The sequence below is a fragment of the Halichoeres trimaculatus genome, unplaced genomic scaffold (assembly GCF_033239565.1).
Source record: "Halichoeres trimaculatus isolate MK-OKI-2021-1 unplaced genomic scaffold, fHalTri1.1 fHalTri1_scaffold_15, whole genome shotgun sequence".
NCBI lineage: Eukaryota > Metazoa > Chordata > Actinopteri > Labriformes > Labridae > Halichoeres > Halichoeres trimaculatus.
In genome coordinates this window covers 8,305,186-8,323,473 of record NW_027437193.1, presented here as the reverse complement: position 1 = coordinate 8,323,473, position 18,288 = coordinate 8,305,186, and the positions used below count along the sequence as shown (strand labels likewise).

The window sequence follows — 18,288 nt, the reverse complement described above, 5'->3', positions numbered from 1 at the left end:
TTTGTTTGTTGGAAACTTGGAGCATCACCAGCTGTGGAGACTCACCAAGACCAGCAAAGGGTCTCGCTGCAGTCCAGAGAGCTGTAAAACTTGGGACGTAATGTTGAATCAACACCACAAGAAGAAACTTGTAAAAATAAATATCGGAGAGGAGTCTCTTATTGGGGAAAAGATTTTCATAAAAAGATGAGTCATTAATTATTTTTTTCCTTATAAAACAGTCTCGTTTAAAAACAACTGGATTTCATTTTTTGACTTTTGTAATAAAGGCACAGACTGCTGCAACATCTACAGTTTAAAGAGTTTCTTGATCCCATACCAATGGTTAAAATCACTGCATATATGGTAAATAAAAACATAAATAATGCCCATTCACTGTCCATAATCCCCTGTCTGATCTTTGTCTTCCTTGGACTGATCAATTGCGAAAAAAAATAAATAAATGAATAGTCATTTTTGTGCACACATTTACATTAATAAAGTACTTTCTATTCAATGCTATTCCATTCTATTCTACACCTCCTCTGATGCAACTGTTTTTGGCATCGCGTGTTTTCAGCCAATTTAAAAGTGTAGCAGCATACCGCATGTCACATAAAATCATCAATAACAGTCTTTATTACTTGATCTATTTGACCTCTTTCCAGTCTCAAACGGGTTTTTCTTTGCTTGACTTGATGCCGTAGTGCAGCTGCACAGTTTGTTGCGTAAAGAGAGAAATTCCTGGTTTTCTGTGGAGTGCCAGCTGGCTCCTCTGCCTCTTGAACAGTCCAGCCTGTAGTCTCACCGCCTCGGGTGATGTTCTGTCCGGGCTCCCATTAACCCTAACAGGGCACATTGTTGCGATGACAACGACTGTACATTACATAAAAGTAACTATTAAACAGAGACTAAAGAAGAATGAGGAGCTTTATTACCCCTTTCTCTCTGAAAAGTACGAAATATGAAAACAAAAACTACGGATGTTTCTCATTTTGCCCTTCAGAATAAAACGACTGAAAAAGACTTCAAAAATGAAAAAGAAAAAGATGATTTTCATAAAGGACAAGACTGTTTAAGGGCTTTGATTCATAAATTGCGATTCTGATTCTAAATTAATCATTTACGGAGGTATATGTAAATGTTTCAATTATAGAATATGAGTGTATTTTTGTGTTCATGTGTGTGGGTTTGGTTTGAATGCAAAAAAAGTACAGGAATGTGTACTATATGGATTTGTTCATTCATAAATGTGCTTGATAAGCATAAAAGTAATGGTACTTTGGGTTATCTAATTTACACACATAACAAATAAAGATGCTTTTTAAAATACAAACAGTAGGCCTGTTACTATAAAAAGACAATAATTAAAGTTATATATTAGTTAAGAATTAGGTTTATCTCTGAAACCTTTAAATTTATTGGAGCCATTTTGCTTTAGTTGACCTGGATTAAAGTTACCCCCGAGACACAAAGTCTATTTTATCTCCACAATGAAAATAATATAAGTGTATGAGCCTCTACTTCTAAATATGTGGATAAAAATGTACAAGAGAATTTTTTTTTAATTCATGGAATTGTAAATGTAATGTCTTAGAAATTTTTTCTTTATTTTTTTTGTGAATAAATAAAAAAATAAATAATAATAATAATAATAATAATAATAATAATAATAATAATAATAATAATAATAATAATACTAATAATACTAATAATAATAATAATAATAATAATGAATATTGAAAAAAAATTAGAATATGAAAGAATACATGAGTTTGATAACATATACTGATAATATTTCTCAACTTTGGTTTGTTTGTTTATTGTTTAATTGCTGTCTTGCCATATATCAGACATGTAAATTAAGCCAGCAAGCTGAATCATTAAAACAAAAAATTTAAAAAAAAAAAAAAAAAAGGAGAAGAAAAAAAGGAGAAAAAGTAAATGTATTGGAAAAACTTGGACTAGCATAAATGTAAGGCTAGCTAGGTTGCTAAAATGGTACATTAGGTACTGTAACCTTTTTACAATTGTAATAACAGGCCGTTACTTTATATTGTGTTTAAAAGCTTGCTGTTTTCATCTACTGAAAACTTTAGTTAAAGAGTTCTCACTTTGAAACACTGCTCCTAGTAAACCGTTACTCTGCTCCTGAGCTGACAGCCGTTACTCAGTGCTTTATTTTGACAGGACAGACCGGAAGTGTCGTCGTTGTATTGTGTCGAACTCGACGTCGGTCGTATTTCATTGGAAGTGCGGACGCTCAGACTGGAGGAAGAAGGTTTTGGTGGAAACTTGAGGACATGCGGCGTCTCCTGCAAACTTTACTCAATCCAAACTTTCTGCGAGCCGGAGAAGGATCCTACTTCGGAGGAATGAACTGAAGAGAAGAGGAGAGGAGGGAGGAGAAGAGCCGATCACTCCCATTGATCCAAAATCGAGGTATTGATTCAGGCCTGGCTTTACAATAACACAGTTTTTCTTCACTCTTTAAGGATCGATGTGAATCCTAATAGAAGATTTGTGATTGTTAACATATGATGGAGCTTTTGGGGAAGTGACATCTTGATGAAGCTGTGCTGTCATAATGAAAACTGAAAAAGAAAAATATTATTAGTGACGCTTTCATCAGGTTGTGACTTGATTATTAAACAAAGTCAATGCAGGGAGATCAGTTTGTGCCTGTTTAGTCTAAAACTTTAACAATGCTGTCACAGAGAAGGGGAGCCAGGGAAAACACATGCACACACACGCAGAGAGAAAAGTGTGTGTTAGTGTGTGTTTGTGTGTGTGTGTCTGTACCCTCTCCTGTTGCCATGAGTACCAGTGTGTCACCTAATGGGAAACCAGTTGAGGCATCTAGCCCTCATAGTCATCAGCTTTGTGACCACTCTGAGCTGAGTTTACAGAGACGATCAACACTCATCTTGAAAACCTCTTGACATTAGCAAACATGTCTTAAATTATACAGATTTACACAATCTGCTGTTTTCCATTACGCACACACTTGATGTGAAGGTCCTAAGACTTTAAAATACCTGTGAAAATCTAAAGCAGAGAGAGTTTCAGCTGTTTTATCAGAGCGTGTGATGAATAACAGATTGCATCTGGTTTATTAGGTATTAGAGATAAGCAATCTAACGAGATAAACCCATCTTTGCTGAGCATAAGGAAGACGAAAACTATGAAACACATCACTGTGCTCCAGTCAAAGTCAATATTATTACTTTGGCGTCTGTTTTTAATATTGCAAGAGAAAATTGTTGGATTTAAGGTTATTTTGGAAAATAAAATGTGCAAAACTGACGGTGTTAGAGTGTGTTTCTTGGTATTTTTGTTACACATACCGGCACACATAACAACTGACTCATTTAATGAAAAGTGATAGATGATTCAAGAGTGTCAAGATTTATAAAACCCATTATAACACAATGAAAGACTCAAAAAAATAGCCTTTTGCCTTACGTTATATTGGAAAGTAGTGTAATATGCACTTTATTTTGATGGAAAATTGGGCAAAACTTCATGTAGAGTACAAAAAGAATATGTTCAGATGAAGTCATACGAACGTCATTGAAAACTAGTTTATGCTAGTTTTACTTTCTTTAAAGTTGATCAAGTTTGTTTAACCTGGTGTACATTCAGGACTTTAAAAACAAAAATAAAATGAAATCCGACCTTTTTCTCCAAATCTAAAGTTTGTAATAACATTTTTTTTTCTTTTTGTACTATATTTTTTACATGATAACTTGGCTTGATATAATCAAATGCTATAAATTTTTGCTGACTTTGCTGCAGCCTCCAACAAACAGACTGTCCCCCTTCTGTTTTTGTAGAAACCATTATCCTCCAAATCAATCCCGATCACTGTCCGCAGAGGAATCAGACAAAAAAAAAGAGAAAAGTTCCATCCAAATTGTTCATTTTCTGCTGTCTCAGGCACCACTAATGTTTTCATCCTTTTGTAACGGTCATTATTCAGCTCCAAAGATTGTCAACGGTGGAGAAAAAAAGACCTCCTCAGAGTTTTAGCCGAACCAGATGGATTCGTTTCAGATCCCACTTGCAGCCAAGTTGGCAAATCCATTGTAAATGTGGTTTTATGATCTACAGCGAGTCCACCTCTGATAGCACGTCTGTGTGAATACGTGCTGAATCATACATTTTAAAGCCTCACCTCGCTGGTGTAGAAGTCCTCACTGTATTGTGAAGTTTATTTTCTCTCTCTTTGTTGTGGTTGTTGTTGTGTTCAGGGCTCCTGCAGAGAAGATGCAGGCTGCTGCGGCTGCTCTGACTCTGCTGAGTGTTTTCTTCAGCCTGGACTGCCTGTCAGCTCAGCGGCTTACACAGAATCAGATCCAGATCCAGGAGCAGAATGACAGGAACGCACGGAGTGATGCTAAAAGAGGAGCGAAGAACCAGCCGCACATTTTGTTCATCCTTACAGACGACCAGGTGGGTGAGCCTGGGGGAGCATCTTAAATCATCTGATATATTTGATGCATAACACAAGGTTATTCGGAAAACAATGACAGTTTGGGTTAATAAGCAAGGATAATCTGTGGTTCAAACAAAAAGCTGCAAATCTCTCCCCTAAACATTGAACACTCTGTGGCTGAATTTCTTTCACAGGGCTTCAATGACATCGGCTACCACAACCCCACCCTCAAGACTCCCACTCTGGACAAACTGGCAGCTGAAGGCGTGACGCTGGAGAACTACTACGTTCAGCCCATCTGCACGCCGTCACGTAGCCAGCTCATGACCGGCAGGTACCAACACCTCCATGCTTTCTGAGCTCATTCTGTGAAGGTTGCGTAGCTGCATGGACAAAAAGTGAATCAGTCTAAAAAGAAAACTTTGTCTCCCTGTAAACAACTCCAACACAGGATCAGAGCAGATAATGGAAGCCTGAACAAGTCGCAGCGTGTCGGCTGTTTTTGCGTTCAAAGTAAAAACAAATCCTTCATTTTGCCTTGGAGTGATTGTTGAAGGACAAAACCTGTGTTCATGTTTTCACTGAGTTCTCTTGAAACCTTTGTAACTACCCCATCACAAGATGAAAGACGAGCCTGAAGTGTCTAAAGACTGCTCGTATGTGATGAGTACAAAGACTCAACAACACTTGAGCTTCTTCCTCTGCAGAGCCCTGTAGGTTGTTTTTGTCCATCTTAGTGCTGGAAAAGACACTTAAAGCTGGAGATTCAATGTCGTTACATACATGCAACTACCAGTTAGGCAGCAACACTTATGTTGTCATATTTCATCGCTTGTTTAACTTACTTTTTAATTGAAATGCACACACAAAAAAACTGAGAGGCTGTTCACTTACACTTACCATTTCAAATCTTATTTTGAAATAGTGTCATGCATTTGTTTGATCTCCATGTTTTGTTCAGTAATGTTACATTCATTCTTTGCTGACCCAACACATTTCACAGCTTACTTTAAATACCCTCTACAATTTCCGATTAACGAAACAAAACAAAAAGAACTTCGAATGACTCTTTAAATCAGACTGCAGTAAGTATTATAAACAATGCTAGACAGAAACCTATGTGTTAATACATTGTTCTGTCACCTTGTGATGGACAATAAAGTTTTTTTTTAATCCAAAAATATATAGGCCTAAAATTTGTGTGAAATAAAAGCACAACTTTGCTTTGATAGGGCATTGTTTCGATAAGCTTTTGCAATGTCACAAGATTTATTTCCATCCAGTATTGGATTAATTTTTTACCAAGATCTGTCATTGATGATGGTAGAGTCTTACTCTGTGCAATGTGCAAAGCCTTCTCCAGCACATCCCAAAGATTCTCAATGGGGTTAAGTTCTGGACTCTGTGGTCGCCAATCCATGTGTGAAAATGATGTCCCATGCTCCCTGAACCACTCTTTCACAATTTGAGCCTGATGAATCCTGTCATTGTCATCTTGGAATATGGTCGTGCCATCAGGGAGGAAAAAACCCAATGATAGAATAACCTGGTCATTCAGTATCTTCAGGTAGTCAGCTGACCTCATTCTTTGAGCACAGACAGTTGCTGAACCAAGACCTGACCAACTTCAGCAACCCCAAATCATAGCACTGCCCCCACAGGCTTCGACAGTAGGCACTAGGCATGATGGGTGATCACTTCATCTGCCTCTCTTCTTACCCTAATGGCCCATCACCCTGGATCAGGGTCAATCTGGACTCATCAGACCACATGACCCTCTTCCATTGCTCCAGAGTCACATCTTTATGCTCCCTAGCAAATTAGAGCCTTTTTTTTCCGATTAGCCCCACTGATCAGTGGTTTTCTTAATGCTGGAAATGCTCTTACTTTCACTATTGACATAGCCCTGACTTCTACTGTTGTTTTTCTTCCATTTGAATTCAACAAATGTTTAAGTGATCACAAATTTCTGGCCACATTTCTTCCTTGAAGACAATGGGTCCCCACTATCCTTCCAGTTTTTGGACCTTGGACAGTTCTTAACACAATTTTAGAAGTTTCTGCAATCTCCTTAGATGTTTTCTTTTCTTGATGCATGCCAATGATTTGACCCCTCTCAATCAGACAAACATCTTTTCCACAACCACAGGATTTTTCTTTCCACATGGTTGGTTAAGAAACGAGAAGCAACTCATTGGACCATTTGGGGTTGAACAACTTGTTGCCAACTGAAAGATAATCGCCAATACAGGAATTATCCAATAGGAGGCTCATACCTATTTGCTTAGTTGAATCCAGGTGGCGACAGGCAGTGAATGTTAGATCAAAGCAGTAAGTCTGATTACGTGTCTTTTTTTCTTCCAGGTATCAGATCCACACAGGACTACAGCACTCCATCATCAGACCGAGGCAGCCGAGCTGTCTGCCTGCACACATGGACACTCTACCTGAGAGGCTGCGAGAGGCCGGCTACACCACACACATGGTCGGAAAGTGGCACCTGGGATTCTACAGGTGAGATGGTCCGGATGAATTTCACCCACGAGTTTTAGTTTAAAGGTCAGGAATGTGTCATATGCAACCTGTACTACTTCACACAGACTTAATTAATGCAGATTGATAAATACACATTACTTTCCTCCAGGAGGGCCTGCCTACCCACCAGAAAGGGCTTTGACACTTTCTTTGGCTCCTTAACAGGGAGTGTGGATTACTACAGGTAACCTATGAATATTCTCACATCAAAGACTGTTAGAGATGTGTCTTGAGTTTCTATTTCTCACACTTCTCCATCCTCTCCTCAGTTACGGGTCCTGTGATGGCCCAGGACTTTGTGGGTATGACCTCCATGACGATGAAGGAGTAGCGTGGGGCCAGGAGGGGAAGTACTCCACCACGCTTTTCACACAGAGAGCTCGCAAGATCCTGGAGACTCACGACCCCACAGACAGACCGCTCTTCCTGCTGCTCTCTCTGCAGGTATCACAGAAGAAGAGGTTTGATAAAAGAAAAGTTCACTAGCTTACTTCAGTTTGTAGAAGTAAGTGCACGTAAAATCACTGGGCTGGACTGTATGCTCTACCTACTCCAACCCCCAATCTCCAAAAAGGAAAAAGTGGAATAAGAGAGTAAAGAGTGGGATATATTTAAGACAAGAAAGAAAGGAAGAGAAGAGAGAAAGAAAGGAGAAAAAAGAGTCAGTAGGGTGACGTTAAAGTGAAGACAGAAAATGCAAAGCCAGCGTAAAAGAAAAAATCTTAGGCCGTGACCAAGCAGCAGCTTACAGATGCGAGAAGCTTAAGTGGAAGTGCTGAAAACTGCAGTTCCTCAAGTGTCCACTTGGAGCTGGCTCCAGAAGTGATGGAAACCCCAAACACACCAAGCCAAAAGAGACAATTTTCACAGCAGAGATGATCAAGTTTACAGACTTCAGTGGATAGCTTATTTTTCAAACATCTGAACCCTTTGGGGGGGGGTCAGCAGTTTGGGAGATATTAATGGCTGCCAGCCATTTTTTGGGCATCTTGAGCGATCTTTTACGACCCACAGATAATATGTTCTATGACTATGAAACACTGAAACCTCCTTAAAGAGTAGACGCTCCTCTTTCATGCCTTTCTTCCTGCTTTTTTTTTTTTTTAAAAAAAAAACAGAGAAAATGTACTTTATTAGAATGTTTCATCTCGGGCCTTCCATCCTTTAATCCTCTCACAGTCGCGCCACACACTCTCAGTTGTAGTACACTTGAACTTTTCTGACTTGCAACGTCTCACCATGTCTTTATCATCTAACATCTTCTTCTCATATCTATTCTCATCTCTCGTCTTAAGAGAGCACCACCCTTGCCCACAGTTGTTCACAAGCCAAAAAACTAATTGACAAGCTTCACAAAACCCGCCTCCCCACGCTGAAAAACATAATCAGCTTCTATATAGGAAAGACCCAATACAGATTTTTTGACCTGATCTGTTTTTTTCATGATATTCTTTGCCAAATTGGGTGATTCCATTGTAAATGACAAATCATTTTTGTTGTATTAAAGTGAGCCCTGTTGGTACCTCCTCGAGGACACTCACACTCACTTTGCAAATGTTGCAAGATGCTGTTGTATTTGCATTGCTTTCCAAAAAGAAGTAGTCCCACATAGCGTAGGTGTTTGCAACATGGTTTGACTTACAGCAGCAGTAAAGCGTGACAGTGCTGAAAACACATGAAAACTGGGTTAGTCCCGATAACGTAACAAAAGTCGATACTATCTAATCCTCCAAAAATAGCCATATCAGGTGCAAATACCAATCAGTGTACCGGATCGAGACATCTGTACTTCAATAGACACAGTAAGTGGTTAACGTCAATGGCAGCCAATGAGTTAAGGTCTTAGGTTTGATCATTTAGAGGCAGAGCTCACCTGAAAGACAGAAGGACTTCCTATAGATGTTTATCAGAGAACTCCAAGCTCAACTCTTTAATTCACCTTTTCCAATATGGCTTCAAAACTTCGTATCAGAAACTGATGGGTCATGTCTTGAAGAATACAACCGTACATCACCCCAGCCGGAAAGGGCTGTTCACTTTACCTCCCCCTGTATTTCCTCCTTTTGAGAGAGAAGACAGAAGAGAGAAAGAGAGATAACCAAGAAAAGTCGATAAAGGATTGTTAGAGAGAAGATAGAGCCAAGGCAAGAAGCCTGTTTGGGTCAGAGCTCACACCTCTGAAATATGCTGTACACACTGTATCCTCCTAACCAGCCAATCAGAGGAGAGAAGCAGAAGTGAAAGAGATGAATCCGTAACATGATGTAAGAAATGAAGGCATATGGAAAAAAGAAACAGAAAAATCAATGATAGAAATAGATATTACCCACCAATGGGACTGAAATTTCCATTTATGATAATCAACTGCTATAATAAACACATATAAACATAAATACATCCCAGCTGGTTACCTGCGTAAACAGATATGTTTGTAATTTGTTCCTAATGACTCAGAGTCAGTGGAGCCTAAAGTTTCATAAAATAGGTCAGATGCATCAGAGCCTGGCGTGTTGTTTACGTCTGGATGTTTTGGATCCAGAAACGTTGTAATAACATGGAAACCACATTAAAGGAACAGTTAGTCAATGAGCATCATGGATTTGGCCCCATGCAGCGCCTCGCTTTGTCATTAAAATCAGGCCACACAAGAATCTCTATTGGAAGTTAGACGCACTAAACTCTTAGATTACATGTTGTTTTGTTTGTTAATTGATGACTTTCGGAGGCATCAAGAAGATTTGAAGATTTCGTGACTTTCTTTTTTTCATGGGCAGCCATGTTCGTTTGATTTGCAGTTGCTGGTCAGAGGAGTTTATGAATAATCACTTTGATTCCCGGACAATTGCAAAACAAACTGCCAAACAAATAAATGTTTGATTTGATTTACTGAGACGGGAACAGTGAGTACTAACTTGTGCTTTGCATGCACTCGTTGTGGGACCTCCTGGAAAAAAAGGAAACAAAGTATTTAAGCAGGAGTAGAGGGAAAGGTTGGGGAGGGCGCAATATTTGTACAATTATTTTACGCAACTTTAATGCACAACACGAGTGATATGTTCATTAAACCTTGTCATCATACACTCAATGGCCACTTTATTAGGTACACCTTGCTAGTACTGGGTTGGACCCCCTTTTGCCTTCAGATCTGCCTTAATCCTTTGTGGCATAGATTCAACAAGGTACTGGAAACATTCCTCAGAGAGTTTGGTCCATATTGACATGATAGCATCACACAGTTGCTGCAGATTTGTCGGCTGAACATCCATGATGAGAATCTCCCGTTCCACCACATCCCAAAGGTGCTCTATTGGATTGAGATCTGGGGACTGTGGAGGACATTTGAGTACAGGGAACTCATTGTCATGTTGAAGAAACCAGACTGAGATGATTCCAGCTTTATGACATGGAGCGTTATCCTGCTGGAAGTAGCCATCAGAAGATGGGTACACTGTGCTCATAAAGGGATGGACATGGTCAGCAACAATACTCAGGTAGGCTGTGGACTTTAAACCATGCTCAGTTGGTACTAAGGGCCCAAAGTGAGCCAAGAAAATATCCCCCACACCATTACACCAGCAGCAGCAGCCTGAACCGTTGATACAAGGCAGGATGGATCCATGCTTTCATGTTGCTGATGCCAAATTCTGACCCTACCATCTGAATGTGGAGCAGAAATCCAGACTCATCAGACCAGGCAACGTTTTTCCATTCTTCTATTGTCCAGTTTTGGTGTTGCTGTGTGAATTGTAGCCTCAGTTTCCTGTTCTTAGCTGACAGGAGGGTCACCCGGTGTGGTCTTCTGCTGCTGTAGCCCATCTGCCTCAAGGTTGGACATGTTGTGCGTTCAGAGATGCTCTTCTGCAGACCTCGGTTGTAACCAGTGGTTATTTGAGTTACTGTTGCCTTTCTATCAGCTCCAACCAGTCTGTCCATTCTCCTCTGACCTCTGGCATCATCAAGGCATTTTGGCCCAAAGAACTGCTGCTCACTGGATATTTTCTCTTTTTGGGACCATTCTCTGTAAACCCTGGAGATGGTTGTGGGTTAAAATCCCAGTAGATCAGCAGTTTCTGAAATACCCAGACCAACAACCATGCCACGTTCAAAGTCTCTTAAATCACCTTTCTCCCCCATTCTGATGCTTGGTTTGAGCTGCAGCAGATCATCTTGACCATGTATTTTTGTTTTCCTGCAGGCAGTCCACACTCCTCTACAGACTCCAAAGTCCTACATCTACCCGTACCGGGACATGGCCAATGTGGCCAGGAGAAAGTTTGCTGCCATGGTGTCCACGGTGGACGAGGCAGTCAGAAATGTCACCTACGCCCTGAGAAAGTACGGATACTACCGCAACAGCGTCATCATCTACTCCACTGACAACGGAGCCCAGCCGTTCACAGGAGGGAGCAACTGGCCGCTACGAGGCCGGAAGGTAGAAGAGAGTTTGTGACAGCCTCCATCTTCGTTCTTATAAATTTGTCACAGGATCAAAAACTGCTTCATTTGTGTTTTCAGGGGACATATTGGGAAGGTGGAATGCGTGGAGTGGCGTTCGTCCACAGCCCTCTGATAAAGCGCAGGAGACGAGTCTCCAAAGCCCTGCTGCACATCACCGACTGGTTCCCCACCCTGGTGGGACTGGCTGGAGGGAACGTCAGTGAGGTTGGTGGCTCTCAGAGCTCTCTCAGGGCTTCAAAAAGGATGGATTTCTTAAGAGCTTTTGCTTTGTAGTTTGTTGTACGGGGTTTGTTTCAAATTTATGATCCTCTCCATTTTTGAATGTGGGACAGTAAGGATTGAATATCAGAGAAACGCTCTTTCCCCGAGTGCATTCAGACCATTTAATGGCTCTGTAAAACACAGCAGATGTAGGGATGTGTTTCTCAACAAGGCCACCCAGGAGACAATATGAGCAGCTACTTCACGGTACTTTGGATGTTGGTCCTGAATATTTTTCTTCTTTTCTTGCCAACATACATGACTCAGACAAAGTCAGCTTTGATGGATGAAATGAATCCCAGTGACTTCACATCAACACAAAGTTTCTTTTCACAGTAAGAGATGAACAAGGAGCCCAATCAGACTTTGTCAGATGACACAGCGCTACTGTAAAAATGTCTTCATCTGCCCTCACATAGATAAATTTGCTTCTGGCCATTATGTTAAGTGCACGGTCTCCTTACAGTGGCTGTATTATAATTTGTGTTTCAGTTCAATAAATTATTTTTATTGTCATGTCAGTTCAGTCTGAGCCCAGCTCCCAGAGAGCTTTGTTGGCTCAGGACAAAAGAAGCTTTTCATGCCAAGGAAGATAAGCTCTGATGTCTTGGCTGAAATCACAACAGTGTGAGTAACACAGGAACCTGATACTCTTTATTACCAGAGGAAATTTATGATCATTTACTCCTTTGGGGTTCAAGTATTTTTCTGGCAACACGCAGGAACATGTTGATCTTTAATCAGTTTTTATAGTACCTGATGGACTTCTGTGTGCCATCTCTTTCAGTATGTTTTAAACAGAGTTGCAGAATCTGGATTTTTGGCCTTGATTTTAGCTCAAGAAGTTTTTTTGTTTCAGTTTCTTTTACATTAGTGGTCTATGAGTTAATTTAGCACTGCAAACAAATGCAAATGCTAGATGTTGGATTTTTCCATTTTATTTGAGAAAACATAAGATTTTTTGATTTCTGGTCAGTCACAAGAATATCACTTAGTTTTAGAAGACTTATCTCTGAAGTACTCAGGAAAGAAGATAATCAGTGAAACTGAGATTCATTAGAAACACATGAACTCCAGCCACTGTGTGTGTTTATTTTTGGATTTAATGTCTGAAGGAGTAAAAGTTTGATTTGTTTTTTTCCTGCTTCTCAACTTGTCTGTTGTGTTTATTGCTTCAACATAGTGCTGAAAAAGTGGCCATGATGTTACTGAAAGACTTACTATGAGCCACATTCACCTGACCAGTCCAGAAAAATGTCTCATTCAAAGATAGAAAATGAGGCCTGAAGTGCTTGTTATGAGTAATAAAAAATTTTTCTGGACTGGCCAATTGAATGTGGCTCCTATTAAGTAAAACAGGACAATTTTTACTTAAAACAAGACAAAAACACTTAATAAGATTTCATTATTTTGCAGTGTGTATTTAGCTTCTCTGCGCCCTCATAGTGGTAATGTTCCTCTTTCCAGAGCCAGGGCCTGGATGGTTTTGATGTTTGGCCGACCATCAGTGAAGGAAAGGAGTCGCCTCGTCAGGAGATCCTTCATAACATCGACCCTCTGCACAAACCTCACGCTCAAACTACAAAGTGGGACCGTCCAAGCTCAGCAGGAGAAGCTTCAGGTAACCAACAAAATAATAAAACATCATTAATTGTCTCTCTGACAGAAAGTTTCTTGGCTTTGTTATACATTTCACCAACATACCATCAGATGTATGATTATAGGTTTGACCTTCAAAAGTTCCCGTCTCATTTTTCTCTTTCAAGGTTGAAGTTAATATGAGCCACATTCACCTGACCAGTCCAGAAAAATGTCTTGTTTCAAGTTATTTAAAGACAAAAATGAGGTCTGAATTGCTTGTAACAAGTGAAAAAAAATCTGCCAATGGAACAGGAGAGAAGTTTCTTGTATTAAGACATTTTGCTTGTTTCAAGCAAATTTTCTTGTTCCTTTGGCAGATTTTTTACTTGTTAAAAGCAATTCAGACCTTATTTTCATCTTCAAATAACTTAAAACAAGACATTTTTCTGAACTGAACAGGTAAATGTGACTCATATCAAGTGTAACAAGACAATTTTTAATTAAAATGAGACAAAAACACATGATAAGATTTCAGTTTTTGCAGTGCTCAGGGTTAGAATTAATGAAAGGGTTAGAAGAACATTCTTTATTTGTCCACCAAATGATCCATATTTAATTTAGCCCACAAGTACAGACTAAGGTGATTCAACACCTTGCTACCTGCAAAATGATCAAATATCACAACCATTAGTGTGATTGCTGCAAAATTTGAAATCTTATCAAGTGTTTTTGTCTTATTTTCAGTAAAAATTGTCTTATTAGACTTATAAGTCACAGTCAAATCATCAGTCCAGAAAAATGTATTTTCTTTAAGTTATTTAAAGAGAAAAATGAGGTCTGAATTCCTTGTAACAAGTAAAATAAATCTGCCAATGGAACAAGAAAAAGTTGTTCGAAACTTTACTTGAAACTAGAATAATGTTTTGATACAAGTAACTTTACTCTTGTTCCATTGGCAGATCTTTTAAAAATTGCTACCTGTGATTCAGACCTCATTTTTGTCTTTAAATAACATGAAATAAGATGTTTATTTTTCTCGACTGGTCAGGTAAATGTGGCTCATATTAAGTCTAAAAGACATTTTTTACAGAAATAAGACAAAATCACTTAATACGATCTCAGTGATTTACACTAAATTTTTGCAATGCTAGCATGCTCATGGATCAAAATGAGTTGGTAAACTTGGTGAATAACTCAAAATTTTCACCATAGCCTTCTACCTACAGGTTATGGAAAGTAATTTTTTATCTGTTAGGAAGTCTTAACCTGCCTCTGTCAAATTAAACACCAACAAATGTTCACTTTAAATCCTTCATGGATAAAATCGTGCCTTCTTTTACTGTTTTAGTGACCAAACCCAAAAGTCCAGGCTCAGCCTCTAAGAAGCTGAAAAAGAAAAAGATCCTGAGGCAGAAACCGAAGCAGAAGTCAGCGTTCAAGGTGAAGAAGTTCAAGAAACCGCCAACGTTTTCCCACCACTCTGAAGGAAAGTTTAAACCCCTCCCTGAACCAAAACCCAAACACAAACCCAGACCCACAACCAAGACCAAGACCAAAGTGTACCCTCAGAGCCAGAAACTGTCATATTACAAACCACATCACAAGTCCCACTCAAGTGGAGCGCCATCGGGAACGTCTCTTCCTGAATCTCAGCCTCCGATCAAACCACGTATCAGGTCCAAATCCAGGAGGACCATTTCTGAAAACCTGTCCTGGACAAGACCACTTCCACCAAAATCCAAGGCCAAACTCAAATCTCATCTTAAGTCCAAGTCCAGGAGGACACTACCCCAGAATCAGAATACATCCAAGCAAGGAGGTCTGCTTCCCAAATCCCAACCAACACCCAGGTTTAAGCTCCAGTCCCCCCTTCCTGTGTGGGACACGTCAGTCCAAGCTGCCATCAGAGTGGGAGACTGGAAGCTGCTCACAGGAGACCCGGGTCATGGAGACTGGGTCCCCCCACAGGTACAGCAGAACACTGAGTTCCACTTTTATGACTCATTTTGAAACGTCTGATTCAGCCTCAAACGATGACATGTTTTACTCCTCAGGTGCTTGCCACACTACCCGGTCCCTGGTGGAACCTCGAACGAGCCCAAACAACGTCCTACAAAACCTCCGCCCACAAAAACATCTGGTTATTCAACATCACAGCCGACCCCTGTGAGCGGCAGGACCTGGCAGACCAGAGACCAGACGTGGTCCAGCGGCTTCTGGAGAGACTCGTCTACTACAACCAAACAGCCGTCCCAGTTTATTTTCCGCCCGATGATCCCCGAGCCAACCCAGACCTGCATGAGGGAGCCTGGGTGCCCTGGGTGGATGAAGAGGAGGATGAGGAAGGGAAATACGACGGCGTGTATAAGAAAGGAAGGAACAGTAAGAAGAAAAAGAAGAAGAAGTGTAAGCTGTGCAAGCTGCAGTCGTTTTTCCTGAACCTGAACACCAGGATGATCTCCAACCGGATATGAGCCGACGACTACAACGCGTAGGAACCATCCCACAAAACATTCTCATGAAATGTCCTTTTGCTAGCTGTGTAAATTAAGTCTAGGAAACTTTATTTATAAGTCATGTTTGTTGTAATCAAAGGGTTTTTTCTTGGACCTGAGGAACTTCACATCATCGTCCCATTTAAAGCCAGAACACAGAGCATCTTTTCTTTGGATACGCACACTAACATGGGTCCAAGAACGCCATGTGGGACTTTTTTAAGTTCATACACCAGAGAAGGAGCTCCAGTGGCCTCCATGCTAACCAGATTTCTGATCTCTGAAATCTCCGAGGAAGGTTTCAGGCACCTTGTTGAATCAATGACATCAAGAACATAAATTAGGCATGAAAACCAAGCAGCAACCTCCAGTCTACAAATGTGAGTCAATGAAGACTTGCTAAAATTTGCTGTTTCTGCAGTGTCCGCTTGAGGCTGGCTCCCGAAATACTGCAAGGTCACATACACACTAAGGGAAAAAATGCTGTTTTCCCAACAGAAATTTATGTATTCACAGCCTGGTTCAAAAAACATTTCCTGTCTGAATCGCTAATTTTATCACCCACACACAATGTGGGGGGGTTTGAATTTTTTTTTAACCCCACAGTCAAGAGGATATTTAGACCGTGAGCTCACTCAATCAGAGGCACATCTCAGCTGTACTCAAAGTCCCCGGTACTTCCAATATGGCTGCAATAGCCGATCTGCTTCAAAAGTCCATTTCAGAAACAGACAGGTGGCGCCGGGGAGACCACGTCCATTATTTTTGTACAGTCTATGATGAAAACACAAAAAAACAAACCATCCAACCATCCTCCATTTTTTTTTTTTTGGTGTAGCTGTGTATCCTGCAGAAATGACTCTACAAACCACCGTCCAGCTCTCTGAGAAGAGCAGTGATGGTGATTAACATTTATCAAATCTCAACGATTTCTATGAAAAAGACAGCTTTCTGTGTACTTTTAAAGGGCCAGTTCACAAAAATCAAAACTTTGCTTCTTATATTCTCATATCCTTGTGATATTTAAGTATGTAGTAAGTTGTGGTTTTGCAGGTCTGAAGGTAAGAGCAGGCTCAGTTAGTCGTCAGTCATACTTGACCTGGAAAAGATTTCTTGGAGCTTTTAGTTGATGCAGTTTTGTTGAACTGGCCCTTTAAAGGCAGATCTTTTGCTGTTTGCAGCATCTACATGTGGTTGATCATGTGACTGGTACATTTTGCGTCCTCTCCGTCATTAAACAGACTTCCTGGTACGAGGACTCACATTGTGTGGCAGGAAAGTGCTTTTTTATAATGTTATTATTTTTTTATTTTTATTTTTCTGTTTTAGCAGAATGATCCACAGAATCACTGTTTTCTGTGTGGCATGATGGACATGAGTTCAACAAATGTTTACAACTCAAACCGTAAAAATCTAGGTTTTAAAGCAAATATTTTCTTTTTTGCAGCGACAGTGCATGAACTTTTTTCTATTATAATATCACTTTTTATTGTTTTTATCTGTACTTATTTAATATTTTCACATTTTTTAACACTTAAAATTGCAGCATTATGTTTTAACACTTAAATGTGTTGTTTTTTTAAATGTAAATTTACGTCCAAAACATCTTTTGGATGCTGACGCTCTCTGAATGTACAGATATCTGTGAGCACATTTCAACTTTGAACTTCTAGTTTGAGTTTTTAGTCCACTACATGTCTGTGAAAAGCAGAAACTCTACTTTTGATATAGTTTACTAACTTATTTATCCCTGTTTTAGACAAAAAAGTAACATTTTAAGCATTTTAAGGCATTAAGTGACAGTATCATAGAAATTTTGCACATGATTTGAAAATAGTCTTCATATGTTTTTAAGTTTATTCAGTCAGGGGAAAGTTAAGTTATTTAATTCTTTGGACTTAGTTTTTTTTGTCTCTGAAACACCGATAGAGTTATTCACAGGTTGGAGAAACTGCTCTAATTCCAGCTCTCTGAAATATTGTTATTTACAGGTTTATATCGTTAATAAAAGCTGCAGAGTTCAGAAAATAGACGTGAGGAAGTGAAGCGTGTTAGAGCAAACCTCTTTGAAGTGAAGTGTTTCTGAGAGGGAGAGAAACACCTAACCTCCAAATATTTCAGTTTGTTTGCTCAGCATCCAACAAACCAGGTCTGTGGCTGCTGTGTGTGACAGTGTGTGTGTGTATGTGCGTGTGTCTGTGTGTGTGTGCGAGCAGCAGAGCTCTCAAGAAATGCTTTGAATGAACGCTTGATTTCTCCACCCTGAGTAAATAAAAGGTTAAATAAAAAACAGTGTTCACTCTTTTTCTGTTGATGTTTCACTGGGGGAAAAAAATGTATTCCACAAAGTAAAAAACTTAAAAAGGAGCTGTGTTTTGACTGAGTCAAATATTCCTGGGTAAGTCTGGGTGAAGTCTCACATTCTTGAAGGTGAACTGCAGGTCAGACAAACTATTTTCTGTCTGACCTGCAGGTCAAAACTGAGCGCTGAGTGCAGAAGCTTGGATTTCAGTGCATAATCCAAACATTTATTTCTTTACA

General features: G+C 39.8%; 1 protein-coding gene across 1 annotated transcript; it reads left to right on the top strand.

Annotated features, from left to right (window-relative positions):
- The first annotated feature begins 2,231 nt into the window (after window positions 1-2,231).
- Window positions 2,232-17,988, top strand: LOC141804942 (arylsulfatase I-like). The gene is made up of 11 exons (XM_074689623.1): window positions 2,232-2,421; window positions 4,233-4,434; window positions 4,612-4,751; window positions 6,782-6,931; window positions 7,062-7,136; window positions 7,222-7,396; window positions 11,148-11,384; window positions 11,468-11,614; window positions 13,139-13,292; window positions 14,601-15,220; window positions 15,307-17,988. Exons 2-11 carry the CDS (start codon window positions 4,249-4,251, stop codon window positions 15,724-15,726), a joined length of 2,304 nt encoding a protein of 767 aa, XP_074545724.1. The 5' UTR covers window positions 2,232-2,421; window positions 4,233-4,248; the 3' UTR covers window positions 15,727-17,988.
- Window positions 17,989-18,288: the final 300 nt, after the last annotated feature.